At 46.4% G+C, this 16,374-nt stretch overlaps 8 protein-coding genes across 12 annotated transcripts; 3 read left to right on the forward strand and 5 right to left on the reverse strand.

The window, feature by feature from the left end:
- Positions 1–1,277: 1,277 nt before the first annotated feature.
- Positions 1,278–1,865, reverse strand: LOC108101257. The gene is made up of 2 exons (XM_043207915.1): positions 1,615–1,865; positions 1,278–1,551 (listed from the first exon to the last, which is right to left on the reverse strand). Exons 1-2 carry the CDS (start codon positions 1,824–1,826, stop codon positions 1,449–1,451), a joined length of 315 nt encoding a protein of 104 aa, XP_043063850.1. The 5' UTR covers positions 1,827–1,865; the 3' UTR covers positions 1,278–1,448.
- A 337-nt stretch (positions 1,866–2,202) lies between these two features.
- LOC108101279 (protein FAM32A-like) lies at positions 2,203–2,794 on the forward strand. The gene has a single exon (XM_017205572.2). It carries the CDS (start codon positions 2,299–2,301, stop codon positions 2,653–2,655), a length of 357 nt encoding a protein of 118 aa, XP_017061061.1. The 5' UTR covers positions 2,203–2,298; the 3' UTR covers positions 2,656–2,794.
- LOC108101275 lies at positions 2,670–4,483 on the reverse strand. Its single transcript, XM_017205563.2, has 2 exons — positions 4,272–4,483; positions 2,670–4,200 (listed from the first exon to the last, which is right to left on the reverse strand). Exons 1-2 carry the CDS (start codon positions 4,413–4,415, stop codon positions 2,869–2,871), a joined length of 1,476 nt encoding a protein of 491 aa, XP_017061052.1. The 5' UTR covers positions 4,416–4,483; the 3' UTR covers positions 2,670–2,868.
- Positions 4,484–4,528: 45 nt separating this feature from the next.
- Positions 4,529–6,536, forward strand: LOC108101274 (elongator complex protein 3). The gene is made up of 4 exons (XM_017205562.2): positions 4,529–4,627; positions 4,682–4,923; positions 5,005–5,870; positions 5,925–6,536. Exons 1-4 carry the CDS (start codon positions 4,606–4,608, stop codon positions 6,454–6,456), a joined length of 1,662 nt encoding a protein of 553 aa, XP_017061051.1. The 5' UTR covers positions 4,529–4,605; the 3' UTR covers positions 6,457–6,536.
- LOC108101276 (solute carrier family 17 member 9) lies at positions 6,483–8,682 on the reverse strand. Of its 3 annotated transcripts, none has more exons than XM_017205567.1 (4): positions 8,643–8,682; positions 8,188–8,514; positions 7,736–8,123; positions 6,483–7,682 (listed from the first exon to the last, which is right to left on the reverse strand). In XM_017205567.1, exons 2-4 carry the CDS (start codon positions 8,247–8,249, stop codon positions 6,819–6,821), a joined length of 1,314 nt encoding a protein of 437 aa, XP_017061056.1. In that variant the 5' UTR covers positions 8,250–8,514; positions 8,643–8,682; the 3' UTR covers positions 6,483–6,818. The 3 variants fall into 3 exon arrangements, with proteins under 3 accessions (XP_017061056.1, XP_017061055.1, XP_017061057.1); XM_017205566.2 differs by having other exon boundaries at positions 8,583–8,670; XM_017205568.1 differs by having other exon boundaries at positions 8,624–8,658.
- Positions 8,683–8,741: 59 nt separating this feature from the next.
- On the forward strand, positions 8,742–10,941 carry LOC108101273 (zinc finger protein 182). 2 transcript variants are annotated; one of them, XM_017205561.2, is made up of 2 exons: positions 8,742–8,877; positions 8,935–10,941. In XM_017205561.2, the coding sequence occupies exon 2, from the start codon at positions 8,939–8,941 to the stop codon at positions 10,445–10,447; it is 1,509 nt and encodes a 502-aa protein (XP_017061050.1). In that variant the 5' UTR covers positions 8,742–8,877; positions 8,935–8,938; the 3' UTR covers positions 10,448–10,941. The 2 variants fall into 2 exon arrangements, with proteins under 2 accessions (XP_017061050.1, XP_017061049.1); XM_017205560.2 differs by having other exon boundaries at positions 8,744–8,873.
- Positions 10,942–11,134: 193 nt separating this feature from the next.
- On the reverse strand, positions 11,135–14,825 carry LOC108101272 (PHD finger protein 14). 2 transcript variants are annotated; one of them, XM_017205558.2, is made up of 2 exons: positions 12,560–14,825; positions 11,135–12,103 (listed from the first exon to the last, which is right to left on the reverse strand). In XM_017205558.2, exons 1-2 carry the CDS (start codon positions 14,730–14,732, stop codon positions 11,289–11,291), a joined length of 2,988 nt encoding a protein of 995 aa, XP_017061047.1. In that variant the 5' UTR covers positions 14,733–14,825; the 3' UTR covers positions 11,135–11,288. The 2 variants fall into 2 exon arrangements, with proteins under 2 accessions (XP_017061047.1, XP_017061048.1); XM_017205559.2 differs by lacking the exon at positions 11,135–12,103 and adding an exon at positions 12,144–12,445.
- Positions 14,826–15,007: 182 nt separating this feature from the next.
- On the reverse strand, positions 15,008–16,231 carry LOC108101277 (tRNA selenocysteine 1-associated protein 1). Its single transcript, XM_017205569.1, has 2 exons — positions 16,119–16,231; positions 15,008–16,056 (listed from the first exon to the last, which is right to left on the reverse strand). The coding sequence occupies exons 1-2, from the start codon at positions 16,152–16,154 to the stop codon at positions 15,085–15,087; spliced, it is 1,008 nt and encodes a 335-aa protein (XP_017061058.1). The 5' UTR covers positions 16,155–16,231; the 3' UTR covers positions 15,008–15,084.
- Positions 16,232–16,374: the final 143 nt, after the last annotated feature.

Here is a 16,374-nt window from a genome sequence, read left to right on the forward strand (position 1 = left end):
ACATCTCATCTTTTTTAAATCAGAACGCATACTGAAACTCAGATTCGAAAAATTTGGCCACCTAGTGCCATGTTCTAATCCACACAATAAACAAATAGCCTCTAAGTTCAAATTTGTATAATTATTTCCAACTTTTCAAAGATTAATTTGTTTGCATCCGAAAACAGAAATATCTTCCAAGTATTTACCATTGTCCTACGTGTAGTATAATTGCTCTACCGAATTTAAAGATGATTATTAGAAATGTGAGAAATGAAACTGGATGAAAAATTTATTTCAGAAAATACACATACGTATTTATTTACGGTTTACACAATTCTTATAATTTAGCATCACGCGTTAATCATCTCACGGGCACAGCACTCGGGATGTTCGGCTCTTGCTGCTGTTTGCCTTCCAAGTGTGGTACCAATGGGAGTCCCAAAAGAACCGCAACTATAGGTAAATTATTTTGTTTCTGTGTTTAAAATGTATATATATATTTCTAGATCAGGCTCACGTTTGGATTACTGCAAAACTTTCTTCTTCGCAGATAACTAGTATACAGCTTTGGGAAGTCGCCTTCTCACCTGGGCTTAAGATAAGGTCTTGAAACACACATTTTCCTGGATGGTCTGGAGAGCTGAATGTTCCTCTCATTTCAGCTGTTTCGGAGACAGCGAATAGGAACACGGCGACAACTATAAAAATTCCGGTAGCCAGACGCATCTTAATGCTAGTGAAACAGAACCACCACTAAAAACATATCAAACATTCTAGCAAACTCTGAAGCTTAGTCTGCTTATCAGTTAAGTTCTGAATCGTGTATACAATAATGAATCGGCATCTAATCGACGATTAATGTTTTCCGACCTCTCTCTTTATTGTGGCAATAATCAGTACCGCTCATTAAAAAGTAAATAAACATTAGTGATAGATCAGATTTAATTACTGATAAATCTGAATATCATAATTGATTTTTTGTTAAGACCATTCTGTCTAAGTTTATAAATATATATTTGTTTTTCTTATAGATAACAACATGCTGAAAATTTCACATTCGACGGCTTCACTTTTCACTTCGTCCGGGACATCTAAACAACTAAAAAGAAAAACGACGACCAACAAAAATAAACCTTAAGATGAAGTAATCTTAACGTCTTCACGGTACTCGGAATTGAATTCGCAACGAGGACTGAAGTGTACATCCTATTCTATGGCTTAATAAACCCTATATAGCGGCAGGTAGTCGTGCCATAAAAAATTAATTTTTAGCTTGGCCAATAAAAAATGAATAATTAACTAGACAAGCGCAGCATTTTATTGACAGGTTGTTAATGTACACTTTTCATATTGCAAGGGAACACGTCAACTTGTCAGGTAAATAATTTTTCGGAAAGCCTTTAAGTCTCTCGAACTTTTTCAATAGATTAAAATATAAATTTGTATATCTTTTAAAAATCAGTTAATCATTTATTAATAATCTTGCGCTCGCAGCAGGCCGGATAATCACCGTTTGGCGATATGTATTCTCCGAATTTTTGACCAGGAAGAAGTCCAACAGAACCACATCTAGATAAAATTAATTAATTGGCTTTCGTTAAAAAGAATTGACGAACTATGCCTGTAACTTACGATTGGATCTGCGCATTGCTATTGTCTTCACACACAACTCGCTCGCACCTTTTTGGGTGGCGCGCACCTTGACCTTTTTCAAGGATCAAACCATCAACAACACACTTTCCAGGATGTGCTGGATCCTTAAAGACCCCCCTGACAACTGCAGCCTCGTAGCTGGAAACAAGTAGTACGGATACTATTAAAAATAAACCGGTAGCTAGACCCATCCTAATGCCTTTAAATAACAGCTTAGACTGAAAGCCTCCGATCAAGTTGTGATTTATTTAACGAAACAGATTATGCACAGCAAAAATATTAAAATAACCTTATCATCGTAAAATAAATCAACAATGGTACGCTTAATTATCAACAAGTGATTTTACGCTGTATTTTGATTATAGAATGGAACAAGTTCGTAGAAGTTCAAACATCTGCTCTTTTACGATGGCGTTATATAGGCACTTGGTAACAAATTTGTTAACTTAAGTCAAATGTAAGAAATATGTAGATAAATGTGTAATAAAATCTATACAGATTTATCTTACATTTTATTTTACATAGATATTCGGAAAAGTAATCGATTTTTTTCGTGGCAACCATGAGAATGCCACCTCTAGACTTCCCTGTTTATAAAAAAAAAAGGAAAACTTGCACCAGTTGTTTTTGTTGAATTTCTCTAACAAAATAATCACCTTAACCATGTCCGACGAGTACGCATGCGTGGCCAAGGGCAAGCTCAAACTTAAGAACGACTCGGATCTTAAGAAGAAAAAAAAGAAGCACAAGAGCAAGGACAAAGAGAAGGAGCTCCAAAAGTCGTACGTAGAGCAGCAATTGGCGGAGGTGGGTTCCACGACGTCGTCCGGCACCAGCGGATACGAACGCAAGCTTACCAAGGCGGAATTGGCCAGTAAGAAGCAGCAAGAAAAGATGCGAAACAAACGGATCATGGACAAGGCACAAACAACCCACAAGGAGCGCGTAGAAAAGTTTAACGAGCACCTGGATACTCTCACCGAGCACTTTGACATCCCCAAGGTGTCCTGGACAAAATGAGGCGACACAGCTCGTAACTTAAAGCATACGTTTATTATTAGGTTAAGTAATTTCGACTATGTTGTGACCTGGGGCGCGGAAATAGTGAGAGGAAGGCCAAAATAAACAATCCGGATGGCACAACTAAGCTAAATACACAGACATATGTAGTTACAACGTAAAGAGGGGTAGTTTCCAACTTTCAGTCCAATGTCCTCGAGGGTTTTTAATCTCCTAGCGCGGTGCGATCAACTCGAACATGGCGTACTTCCAGGTCCATGAACGCACCAGTTGCTCAAACCGCTCGCGCTCGTGCTCATAGATGTAGCCAAGCTCTGGCTCCATGCAGACCTCGGTGTACGGATCGGTCAAAAGGCTCTGCACCGACAGCAAAACCTTGGCCACATTCAGCGCCAGCGACCAGTTGTGCTGCTGGAAGATGTCGATGCCCACGTCGCCGTGGCGCGAGACGTTTGGGTGCAGGATCTTCGTTAGGAATCTGACTGTCGGCGGCGTCATTGGGTAGCGCTCGGGAAAGTAGATGAACAGGAAGAACTTTCCGCCCTCGTACGGACTGCCCGGAGGCCCAAGGATCGTGGCTTGCCAATAGTTATTTTGTCGATCCAGCGGTATTGCCGAAATTCCTTCCGAATCGTAGCTGTTCAGCAGATTGGCCTCGCCGCGTAGGAAGTTGTTGCGCATCACATTGCCCGGCTCCCGTTCGTCCAGCTGTTGGTCTGCCTGCTGCGCCCCCTGACCCCGTCCGTTCATCTCGATCAGACAGGTGCGGCAGAAGCAGGAGGACATCAGCGCTCCATACAATCGGTACCAGTTGGGATTATCGGCCAAGCTCTCGAACAGCGGCCAGCGCTGCTTGATGTACGCCTTCCACATGCTCTGAGCCGTGTTCTTGCCCACAATATCGTGCCATTGCTTGCACACCTCACTTGCCATCCACAGCGACATGTCGTCCAGATAGGCAAATATCTTCAGCATCACCTCGACAGGAATTATGTTGACAATGTTTCTGCTGCTGCCACTCGCTCCACTTCCGCTGGCGGCGTTGTATTCATGGACTCGGGCCCGTCCATCGGCCAATTCGTGCACATAGTGGGGTAGGGCCAGTGGAGCCATGGCCCGTGGGCGCTTTATAGGCAGCAGAAAGGGATTGACGGCACGCTCGTGCTCAATGTCACGCTCTGGAGATTCGCGTCTTGGTGGCGCCGCTTCAGGCGCTTGCTGGGGCAGATCGAGAACTGGTTGGGCTGGCTGTTGATCCTGCGCTTCCGGCGCTGGCTGCTGATTTGGGTGCAGTGGGACGGGCGGTGGTTGGGGATCCTCCAGATCCTCGAATCCCATTATGTCCACATCGTTCTCTGTCTCCTCGTCCTCCTGCTTGTCTTTAAAGGGCGGCTCGTCGTTTCCAGAGTCCTCGTCGTCGGAGAGCTCCGTCAGAAGCTCCTCAGCCCGCTGGGCGTTGTAGAGAAAGGCATGGCACGCGCCGCACAAAGGCTCCCCAAAGTTGGGCCCATAATAGCCATTGCATACCCAGCAGGTGTTGCTGTTCTGCGAATTGGAAAGGCAGCAGGCGCTACTTATCAGTCCGCAATAAAAATAGTCGCTTGTTGTATACACACCGAAAAAGAGAACGTCGGTTCAACCAACTGCTGCTTGTCTTGGTCCGGATCGTCCGGGTCTTCCATCTCGTCGCTGCTATCGGCCAGTTCCCTCAGCAACTGCTCCTGGTCCTTTTGCTGCTGCGCTGGCACGCAGCTAGTCATTTTTATCCAGAACTCCCGAGAAACTGGTGCGAAAACAAAAACTTTGTGCGAGTAAGTGTGACCAGCGTTCTCTGCTGCCAAAACACCAGGACTCCAAAATTTCCTAAGCCCACCTCTAGATCTATCGCTCGATAGCCAAAACAAAACAGCTGCGACGTCACACGTGCAATTTATGTGAAATTCAAGCAAAATGAAGCCGAAAAAGAAATTAGGCAAGTTAAAGGCCACTAATAGCCTTAAAAGCGCTGTAACCAATATTTTTACAGGAGTGGGCCTAAGTCGCGAGGAGCGCCAAGTTCTTGTCATCGGCGAAATTATTCAGGAGCTGCTGCGGGCACATGAAGCCAAGAAAGATGTGAATCTTAACCGGATGAAATCCTTGGTCTCCTCCAAATACGGACTAGACAGTTCACCTCGTCTGGTGGACATCATCGCAGCTGTGCCACAGGATGCAAAGAAGATCCTGCTACCCAAGCTTAGGGCTAAGCCCATTCGCACAGCAAGTGGGGTAAGTTAAGCTGGTTTTTTAATGTCTTAAGTAAGTCTATCCAATCTTTACTTATACCCACTGCCACTCCACTTACTCCAGATTGCAGTTGTAGCAGTGATGTGCAAGCCGCACCGCTGTCCTCACATCAACATGACTGGCAACATCTGCGTCTACTGTCCCGGCGGACCGGACAGCGATTTTGAGTATTCGACGCAGTCGTACACGGGCTATGAGCCCACCTCGATGCGGGCCATCCGAGCGCGGTACGATCCTTTTCTTCAGACGCGTCACCGTGTCGAGCAGCTAAAGCAGCTAGGCCACAGCGTGGACAAAGTGGAGTTTATCGTCATGGGCGGCACCTTCATGTGCCTGCCGGAGGAGTACCGTGACTTCTTCATCCGTAACCTGCACGACGCACTCTCGGGTCACAGTAGTGCCAACGTGGCAGAGGCCGTTCGGTACTCGGAGAAGTCGCGCACGAAATGCATTGGCATCACTATTGAGACACGTCCGGATTATTGCCTAAAGCGACACATATCGGACATGCTGAACTACGGCTGCACTCGGCTGGAGATCGGGGTTCAATCGGTTTACGAGGACGTTGCCAGGGATACTAACCGAGGACATACGGTGCGGGCGGTATGCGAAAGCTTTCAACTGGGAAAGGATGCAGGCTACAAGATCGTGGCACATATGATGCCCGACCTGCCAAACGTTGACTTTGAGCGCGACATCGAACAGTTTATCGAGTACTTCGAGAATCCCGCCTTCCGTTCTGACGGTCTTAAGATCTATCCCACGCTCGTTATTCGAGGAACTGGCCTCTATGAACTGTGGAAGACCGGTCGCTACAAGTCTTACCCGCCATCGATGCTGGTGGACTTAGTGGCCAAGATTTTGGCACTTGTTCCTCCTTGGACCCGAGTCTATCGCGTCCAGCGCGACATTCCCATGCCGTTGGTTAGGTAAGTTTTGTCAGGACGAGATCTTTAAATGTCTAGCATACTGTTCCTTTCCAGTTCTGGCGTGGAGCACGGCAATCTACGAGAGCTGGCACTAGCTCGCATGAAGGATCTGGGAACAACATGTCGCGACGTCCGGACGCGAGAGGTTGGTATTCAGGAGATTCACAACAAGGTGAGGCCGTATGAAATTGAATTAATTCGCCGGGACTATGTGGCCAACGGCGGTTGGGAAACGTTCCTTTCGTACGAAGATCCCGAGCAGGACATACTAGTCGGACTTCTCAGACTGCGCAAGTGCTCGCCGGATACGTTCCGGCCGGAGCTACAAGGCTCCTGCTCTATTGTGCGCGAACTTCACGTATATGGCTCGGTGGTGCCAGTAAATGCCCGCGATCCCACAAAGTTCCAGCACCAAGGCTTCGGTATGTTGCTGATGGAGGAAGCTGAGCGAATTGCCTTAGAGGAACACGGCAGCACCAAGTTGGCGGTCATATCGGGTGTAGGAACCAGGAATTACTACCGCAAGCTGGGATACACCCTAGACGGACCCTACATGTCCAAAAAATTGGCTTTCTCGAGGGACTAAAATAAATAATTTTAACACAAATGTACTAAGTTGGCATAGCTTGATGAATTAAACAATTATATTTAATCACGCTAGGAGCAGAAAGATTTCGCTACTTAAAACTATAGCCTTAGATATATACATTAATATTGAGTGAGTCGATTTATTGACTGAAAATTATTAGTTATTGTTGTATCCACGATACATTTTTTTTTGGCTTAAACACTCACGAGAAAAGTTCACGATCGTCATTCGTAAATAAGAGTTAAAAATAATAGTTCTTGCATTTTTAATTGAATGCAAAAGTATAAATCGAACCACTCTAATATACACACACATAAATAAATAGGTTAGTTTCCATTAAGAAAGTGTGCAAGAGAATGTTAAACAATGGCTTCCGCCGACCCGAAGACGATAAATATGATCCAGCCCACCAGATTAATGCCAGCCGCTGCGCTAAATACCATCGGCCAACTCTGCGTAAGCTCCAGAATGTGTCCGGCTAGATAGACGCCAAGGAAGCCTGGAATGGCGCCCACCGTGTTCATGAGGCCAAATACGCTGCCCGAATGCAAGGGAGCCAGATCCTGAGGATTCACCGTCACCGCGTTGTTGTGGAAGCCCGTGCCGGCAATGATAATAGTCATGCAGATCAGTGCCGTGTGGAAGTCCGAGGTGCGACTCATCACAAAGAGTGCCAGGTTTTGGGCGGCGAAGCAGCAGCTCTGAATAAACTTACGCACCGTCGTTGTGTGCCATTCTCGAGCGAGCAATCTGGTAGTCAAGTATTTGGCGAAAAGCGTGCACGGCGGCAAGGCCATCCAGGGTATCATGTTTACAACCCAGCCCTTAGCATGCGGGAAGCCGTCATGGAAGTAGGTGGGCAGCCACGAGAGCAGCACAAAGAAGCAGTTCATCTCACAGGCGTGAGTCAACACACAGGCCCAGAAGGACAATTTACTAAAGTAGCGCAGCCAGGGCACAGCCGTGGCCTCCGCCGGACTCTTATTCGCGCACAGACGCGAGGGCGTGGCAATGTTAATGATCCGATTGCGTTCGCCGGCCATTGCATAGTAGCGCAGCACTAGCGCCCATGCAACGCCCATCAGTCCAATCACACGAAAGACGTATGACCAACCGAAATAGTCTAGCAGGAACGAGCCCATGATCCCGGTAAGAAGAGTTCCCAAAGCGGAGCCAGCTGTGAGCAGGCCAAAGAAGCTGCTCCTCTCGTTGGGGCAGAGGTTCTGAAAAAAAAAAAAATTAAGTTCGGGTACAAATCACTATATGCACGTCTTACCTGACTAGTCAAACTGATCATGCTGGGAAAATGGACGCCCTGAAGGGCACCATTCAGGATGCGAATGGCCACGATAAAGGGAATGGCATAGCTTTTGATAGAGCCCGCCGACCAGATGATCGTCGGCATTAGGAATGTGATTAGCGACCAACCGAAGGCGGCGCAGAGAATAACCCGCTGACCTCCAAAGCGGTCGCTAAAGTAACCGCCCACCACCTGCGTTAGGGTGTAGCCCCAGAAGAAGGAGCTGAGCACGGTGCCGGAATCGGTTTTGCTCCACTTTTGGGCTGATGCCACGGCCGGAACAAGGAGCGGCATTGTGGTGCGGGTGGAGTAGAGCATGCAGGTCCCCGTTATCAGTGTGATGAACCACACGCGTTTCTCGTGCCTGAAAAAAATGAAGAATGGAGTATTTAGTTAAGGGATGAGAACAGTGAATAAAACGAACTCACCTGGTCCATATGCTCTGCGTATCCACCAGTTCCCCGCGCAGCAGCGAATACTTGGCGTCCATGGTCAACAATCTGAGTCCGGATTTATTGCCACAGCTTCATGTCACATACCAACTCCAACTGCTGCGTCGCTTGCCGCTGTGGCATATTCTAATAGTTTTTGTTTACTTTCATTCAGTTGGGTTTGTTTGGGCACGCCAAATATTTTGGGCCTGTTAAAATTGGGTTTTACGTGGCCGTTTTTCCAGCAGCCGTTGGATTAGAGTATGATCCCGTCTAGTCGTGGCCAAAATGCGCTTCTCTTTGAAATCATTGTATCAGTCCAAACTATCACACCGAACGAAAAGAGAAAAGTTAACACAGTTATGTGATAAACAGTTTTTAATTAGGATAACCTTCAATTTTATAGTTAATTTTAATTTAAAAATTAAAAAACCTAAAAATAATATTTTCACTTGTTATAAAAGATATTTTCATCGGCCCAAGTGTAGGGTGCTCAAAACAATGTGCCCACATTTCGCAGTTTATGATTTGTTACGTCGATATGCCATAAATCGATTGTTATCGATAAAGCAACATATGTTCCTATGCATAACAGAACATTTAACATTGTGTTTAGAAACAGAGAAAGTAAACAAACTACTTGGAAAATATTACCAGGCAAATACGCGTGGAAAAAAACAATCGTAGGTACGCATACTGCATACTCCCGGGCAACGGTTTTAAGCAGTGAATTATTAATTTCAGAAAAATGAAAGAGAAGTGCAGAGTTTGCTTAAATAGACACCAAAACATGGTCAATATTTTTGAAGAAATTCCGCACCTTAAGATTTGCATAGCGGATATGATTTCGGAAAATATGATCCTTCCAGTTCAAAAAGAGGACTCACTTTCAGAATACATTTGTGCGCCTTGCTTGCAGGATGCGCAAAACTCATTCAGGATAAAACAGCAGTTAACTTTCCAATTCAAGGGGGAGATTATCGAGGAAGATTCACCGGATGAAAAACTTTACAATGAAGAGAATTGCACCACAAACGCACCGACTAGCTACGAAGAAATTGACGAGTTCGAGTGCCAGGTGAAGAATGAGCCATTGGAAGACGACGTTGAAGAGGAGGTCGCCCAAATAGAGCAATATAGTAGCCATGTTAAATTTGAGAGTTCTGAACGAAAAATGGAAGAAGAAGATCCCATTAATGACGCCTATTTTTTAAACCTTCACAAACCAGAAGATAAAAGTGGAAAAAATTTCATTTGCGACTTTTGTTCCAAAACTTTTCTCACTTTAGGTCAACTTAAAACGCACGTGCAAACACACATTGGAAATCGAAATTACAAGTGCTTGCATTGTTCTAAATCCTTCCTCAATAGTTCCAATCTACTGGCACACACTCGAACTCACACTGGCGAGCGACCATTCAAGTGCTCCAAATGTCCAAAGACTTTCATACAAAAAACTCATTTAGTAAATCACAATCGCACTCACACCGGAGAACGTCCCTATGAGTGCCCCCAATGCGACAGGTCCTTTATACAACCTGCTAATCTTAACACGCATATCCAAAGTCACTGTAAGAAGTCGACAATAATGAGTTTTCGCCAGAAAAATATAGTTTCTAGCACAGAGAAAACAGTTTTTAAGTGTAGCCGCTGCACCGTGTCATTCGACAATCCAGATGCTCTTCAAGACCACATCCAAACCCACAACGCGTTGTTTGAGAAGGAAATCTGTCAGATGTCAGACCCAATTTATAAAATCGAAGAGGATATTTTAAAAGGCGATGAGAAAGTCGATGAGCCAAAAAGAAACGGAAATAGTAAGGAAGAACCTCCTTTCCATAAATGCCCTTTATGCGCAAAGGTGTGCGAGCGCCGGTATGACCTTAACTGCCACCTAAAGGAGCATTTTGAGGAACCTCAAAAGTGCCCCCAATGCCCAAAGTATTTTCGTATCATTTTAAAATTTAAAAAACACTTACAGACCCACGTGGATCGATCGTTCAAGTGTTCATATTGCCCTAAAGCCTTCAGGACTGAAGCACAGCTTATGGAACACACGCGATCCCACACTGGGGAACGTCCTATGCGTATTCACACCGAAGAGAAACCATTCAAGTGCGACCAGTGTATAGCATCGTTTGCACAATTATACGATCTAAGGGTGCACATTCGCAGGCATTACAATACAGAAACCAATCCCAAAACTTCAAGAACACTTCGACAGCATGCTCACAAAAAGAAAAATGCATGTACGTAATTGTTCTGATTGCGCACCGAGTTTTCCTGGAATCGTTTCTTATAAAAACCACCTACTACTGTCTCATTCCAAAGGAAAACAGTTAAAAAGCCTCGAATCCGCACCTAAGGAAACTTCAGTCGATGAGTAACATGACTGCAGTCATGAAAAACTACACTCAACATAGATTTTTAAATGATCATCATCCTAAAGTTCACTCCTTAGCCAGCTCTAAAAGGAACCCCCCACCCCATTGCACTCACTGTTCAAAAACTTTTGTAAACAACCAAGCTCTTATTTCAGAATTCACACGGGCGAAAAGCCGTTTATTTATTCTCATTGTTTCCAAAAACCTTCGCAAGAAAAAATGATTGCACAAAGCACATTCTAAGTCAACATGGAAGAATCGAAGAGTTTTAAACATTATCTGGTTTTTGAACTAACTAACTAACTCCTTAACGACATAACTTTTTAAAAAGTTAAAATAAAGTTACATTGGTCTCTATACTTTAAAAGTACTGCCTTTTATTTTTGGTATGTAATGATTACAAATCATTAAAAAGAAAAATTAAAACTGGTCTGGTATCTCATTGTTTTACTAATAAATCCTGCACAAATACTAAACCTAAACCATGACAGATTTAAAAATGTTATCGCCAAGTAAATTTTAGTGTTGACTTTAACGAAAAAGTAAACAATAAGTGTACGCCATGGCCACAAAAATAAATAATAATACTTTATTGTTATGAAATCTAAACACGGTTTTATTTTTAATGTTAGATTTTGTTAATATCGAAAAGTCTGTCAAGTTATTACGTCTCAGTATAGTAAAAAACCTAAGCTAAATAAATAAGTTCAGTTGCTATTTCTTAGGCAGTGCATCCTCGTCAGTGGGATCACAATCCGCACAGTGCCAGGAGTAGCCACGGATCTTGGGCGATTTCTTTAACGGCGGATCTAGGCAGGCAAAGTGATAGTGCCGGTGGCACTCGTCGCAGGTCACAACCTGGTTGGACTTGCCCGTTTGACTACACACGCAACAGCTGATCTCCACATTTGGCTTGGTGTTGGACACCCGGGGTCGTCCGACGCGCGGTTTACGAGGACTTTGCTTTCGGGGGCTGACCTTCCGCTTCGGCGATGGATTGGTGATGGGGACGGCAGCAGTGATAGGAGCCTCCTTAGGCTCGCGAACCTTCTGCGGTGACGCTGCCGGTAGAACAATGGGGGCCAGCGCCTGCTCCGCTCCCTGGATACTATCCTCGACCGTTTCAACCGAGGTGGGGCGCGAGGCCTCGTCCACGGAACGCACTGCGTTGGCCGGCACGTAGAAGTACTGAGACTCCGGAGCATCTTCGCCGGGCAGTCTCAGAGCCTTGAAGATGATCTTGATGGTGCTGCCCGAGGAGTTCGCAACGTTGTCCAGGTGAGACGACGATTCGTCGAGGTGTGATCGTTTTTTTCGCTTGCGCTTGTGCTCCTTGCCAGTGGTCTTTTCCGTATCCGACGAAAGGTTGTGTTTGTTTTTGTGCTTGTCCTTGCGCTTACCCTTGCGGGACATTTTTCCGCTCGGGTCGTCTATCGAGTCCTCGCAGCCAGATAGATTCACGGCGCTAGCATTGGGCGTGGGCAATGCAGGAGCAGCCGCAGGAGTGGGAGTGGCACTGGCGGCAGGAACTAGCGGAAGAAGATCCGTGATATTAGTTTTAACTTAAAATCAAAAAACAATTTACAAGCGTTAAGTTCAAGTTAAAGATACCCAAGTACTCACCAACTTTTTTTTTAATATTTAAAGTGATACACACAATTTTTTTTTTTCTTATGCAACGTAGAGTACCAAGGGTAATACTTGAGATCCATTCTAACCACAACTTGTTTGTTCAACCCAAATAAATCCAATTGTGAGAAAATTAACATTTTTAAGGAAAACAATTTTCATATTTCATTAGCAAACTTAACGGTTTTGAAAGCAAATAGTCCTTGAAAATCACGAATACATGCAACCAAAAAGTTCAACTTCTGGTAAATAAAAAATTAACATTTAAAAGTTTTCATAAATTAAATCAACAAACTCCAAACCGATTTTGCTTTAGTAAGAAGTGTGCAAAGTAGAGCTCTTCGCATCGAACTCACCATTAGTTGGTGTTTTGTGTGGCGATTGGAGTTTAGGACGTTTCGGCGACTTGGTCAAATCCTCGATGTACTCGGGTGCAGGTGCTGGCAGGGATTTGTTGAGCGCTCGTTTTGCCGGCACCTCTTTGGGGACGATGGCAGCGGCAACTGGTATATCGTCCAGCGAGTATCGATCCACGTAGACCAAGTGGCCATCTTTGTTAAAGCGAGTGCGAGACTTTCTCGGTCCCGTAGAGATCTCGGTAACGGCATCGGAACCATCCGACTTGTCGCAGCACTCCGAGCATTGCCAGCCGTACTGCTTAGATTTCTTTGGCGGACGCGTGAGGGGAGGATTTAAGCAGCCCAGATGGTAGTGCAGATTGCAGGTGTCGCATTTGACCAGCAGGTGCTGATCCTTGCTTCTCTTGCAAATGCCGCAGGCAACCGATGGAGCAGCATCCACGTTGGCCGAGGAATTGCCGTGCTTGCCCTGTTTGGCCTGAGTGCTAAGCATGCGAGAGGAGTCCAGTTTACTGCCCGGCGGACCAAGGTGGTTCAATGGAAAGCCCACGCCCATTTTTAGGGCAGCCGCTGTGGGCACCGAGATGGGTCGCTGGGGCGGAGTGGGTGTGCTTGTCTTTAGTGGCGCCTCTGGCAATGGTCGGGCAATGACCTCGACGCTGGGTAAAGTCAAATTGGGTGCGATCTGAGCAAGATTGGCGTGCAGACTCTTAATGCTGGTAAGTAAGGAATCCTTGTTGGCCTTCACTGCCTTGCGCTCCTCCAAAGCTGTGTCATACTGAGCTCTAAGTACATCCTGATCCTTGGACAGGATGGCGTTGTGCGAGATTAGGTTCCGTTGCTGCTGGCGGAAGTCTTCCATGCGGACTATGCGGTCCATGTAGTAGGCGGTAAACTCAACACTAAATGCTGGCGCTATGTGCCACTTTTTCCGGATGTCTGTTAAGGCATTGATGTGAGCCTCACGTTGCTCCAGATGCTGGACATCCACAGACATAGTCTCGGCCTTGGCCAGCAGACGCCGACAGGCAGAGGCCGATGTGGTAAGCAATCGAGACATTTTCTGCGTGGGAACCCACGGTGTGGGTTTGAGCTCCTTGTGCCGAGCGTACTTGTGCTGGATTTTGAGCAGCTTACGTTGAATGCGCGCTTGAGCTGGATTTGGAGGAGGAGCCGCTGCCTCGACGTCTCCAGCTGCCGCCTCCTTTTCCCTGGCCCGCTGTAGCATGTTGAGCCGAAGTGTGTGGTAGTTGCGTCGCCGCTTCTTAATCATTTCCTTTTCCGAGTGCACCTTGCAGTGGGCATAGAACGGATCGGCGGCGTCGTCTTCATGGTGGGCCTCAATCAAAAAGCCGGCCACCTGGGCGCAGGTCACGTGGAAATAAGTCTTGCACATGCCAGCATCGCAGCCGATACAAACGCCGGAACGGGCAAACAGAGCGTTGTCGCACAGGGAGCACACCTTAGCGCCCCACTTGCTGTACTGCATCTCGAAAAGCGTCACCGAGGACAGTTGCTCTACCTCTCCAAAAGCAACACCGGGCACGTAGAGGGCGCAAATGAGGTGCACCCACTTGCCAACGTCCGTTTCCTTGTAGATGCCGCCTTTGTTAGGACACAGCTCGCAGTCGGGCTCCGAAACTCCAGCGCGGCAAGCCTCGCAAAACCACGGTTCTGTGGAACAGGTGGAATTGGTGCTGGAGATGCTCACGTTGTCGCTGACGCCGTAGCATCCCTCGTGGACCGAGACTCCGCAGGAATCGCACTCCACGATCTCGTTCACGTCGTCACTACGCTCTCCAAGACATACGCAGCACATCCGCTTAGCCGGAGCACTGGACAACTGGAGAGGCGGCCGACTAATGATTCCCATCGCTGGAGCATCTGCTGCATGGTCCACTCCGTTAATCCCATTCTCCAAAGGCAACGGCTCGGTTTCGGCCAACAGCTGACGCAGCTGAAGCGTGGAGTCCCCGCTCTCGGCATCCGAATCCGATCCAGAATCGGAGCCACTGCTCGCGTCGCTGCTCCCATCGCCATCGCTCTCGTCCTTCGAGCCGTCTGAGCAATTGTCTATGTCCGGCAGGAAATCACTATCCGAGGAACTCTCGCCCAGGTCAAAGTCGAGCAGAGCCTGCGTGGTGATCTTAGGCTGGCGCGCTCGCTTCATATTTTAAAAGATTACACGGACTTTTCCGCAACTATCTCAACAAATTCGACACCTGAAACGGAAAATTCTACTAGCCGATAGTTCACTAGAGGTGTGCTACGGTAAAATACGGTCCGACATCGATATATCGATTACAAAAATTGTAACTTGTGTCATTTTCAAAAATAAAACGGATATCATATGCTTCATTAAAGTTAATTTTGTTTGATTTTTTCGTTGCATTGAAAACCAAAAATTACATAATTTCTTGGCGAAAAAGAGCACCGATAAAAAGATTTACCGTTAAAGAATCATGCGTGTATTTCCTTTAAAAACTAATTTATATTCATTAAAGTAAACCTAGATTATGGACCTAAAACACCTCCAACTGTTCGATGGGCAGCCACTTGGAGCTCTCCAGAGCGTCATATAGCCGGCGATCGGCCTCCATTGCTTCACGGTTCAACTTGTCTGTATCCAGGACAAATTTGTGCTCCACCAGTCCATACTGGTCCTCAGCTCCGTTGGCAGCAGACTGTTGCTGCTGCTCGTACTGCGCGCTGCGTTGAGCGCTCCAGGCTTCGGCGTGCTGGGCAAGAGTTTGCGGATTGGAGTGCGATTGTGACATGGCCTGTTGGTAGTAGGCTGCAGCATCCGTGATTGAGGGTCCTCCCTGCTCGTAGTAACCTTGCCAGGCCTGGTACCCCTGCCAATAGGTACTGGTGGGGTCGTAATACTGCGAGTAATCCGTTCCTCCTCCGGTAGATGCACTGCTTCCGGAGCCTCCATAGCCATAGTTGCTGTTCCCGTCTCCTAAGGCAGCACTTAACTCGGACTTTGGCTTGGGCACAGCATTGCAGATCTTAATGGGCTTGCTACCCAGACCAATAAAGCCATTCATGTCGTACAGCGCTGATTTCTGCTCATCCTCTATGCCAAAACGCACGAAGCCATAGCCCTTCGAGAAGCCCAGGCTGTCCAGGATCACCTTTGCGGTCTTGATTGAGGTAAACTTGCTGGAGAAGACCTTATACAGCTGATAATCGTCCACATCTGAGCTAAGATCTCCTACCCAAACGCTAAACTCACGCTCGTTTCCTGGCAGTTTGTAAGAGTTGCTGGCGGAGTTGAGCCGAAACCGCACGATAGGGTTGGTGCCGGGTATGGGTTTGCCATTCAGCTTGTGCATCGCGTCTAGCGCATGATCATCCGATATGAAGTTAACAAAGCAGTAGCCGGCCGGCTCGCCCGTGTATTTATTACGCATCAGACGCACTGTTGTGGGATCTTCACCCATTTTGCGGAAAGCGGCAATTATGAAGTTTTCCGTCATGTAGGACTCCAACTGAAATTGCAATCCTAGAGTTAGGCGAACATGTAATTGGTGCATTGCACATTGCTACTCACGCTCCCCATCCAAAGTTGACAGTGAACTGACGCCATAATAGCTTAAATTCGAATAAAATGCTATATTTTTTTAAGGCAAATGATGTGTTTACCAAATACGACTAGGGATGACAATTGAGTAATAGGACTGTCAAAGTATATCGATATTGTTCGCTGTTGGTTACTTTCCAACACAGCCAAGTTTCAGCAAAGTTTACCTCCATGTATTTGGCAGACATGAGTCTTTGGAAAAACAATGTCAAATAACTTGACCTAC

The sequence above is a fragment of the Drosophila ficusphila genome, unplaced genomic scaffold (genome assembly GCF_018152265.1).
Source record: "Drosophila ficusphila isolate 14025-0441.05 unplaced genomic scaffold, ASM1815226v1 contig_412, whole genome shotgun sequence".
Lineage (NCBI taxonomy): Eukaryota > Metazoa > Arthropoda > Insecta > Diptera > Drosophilidae > Drosophila > Drosophila ficusphila.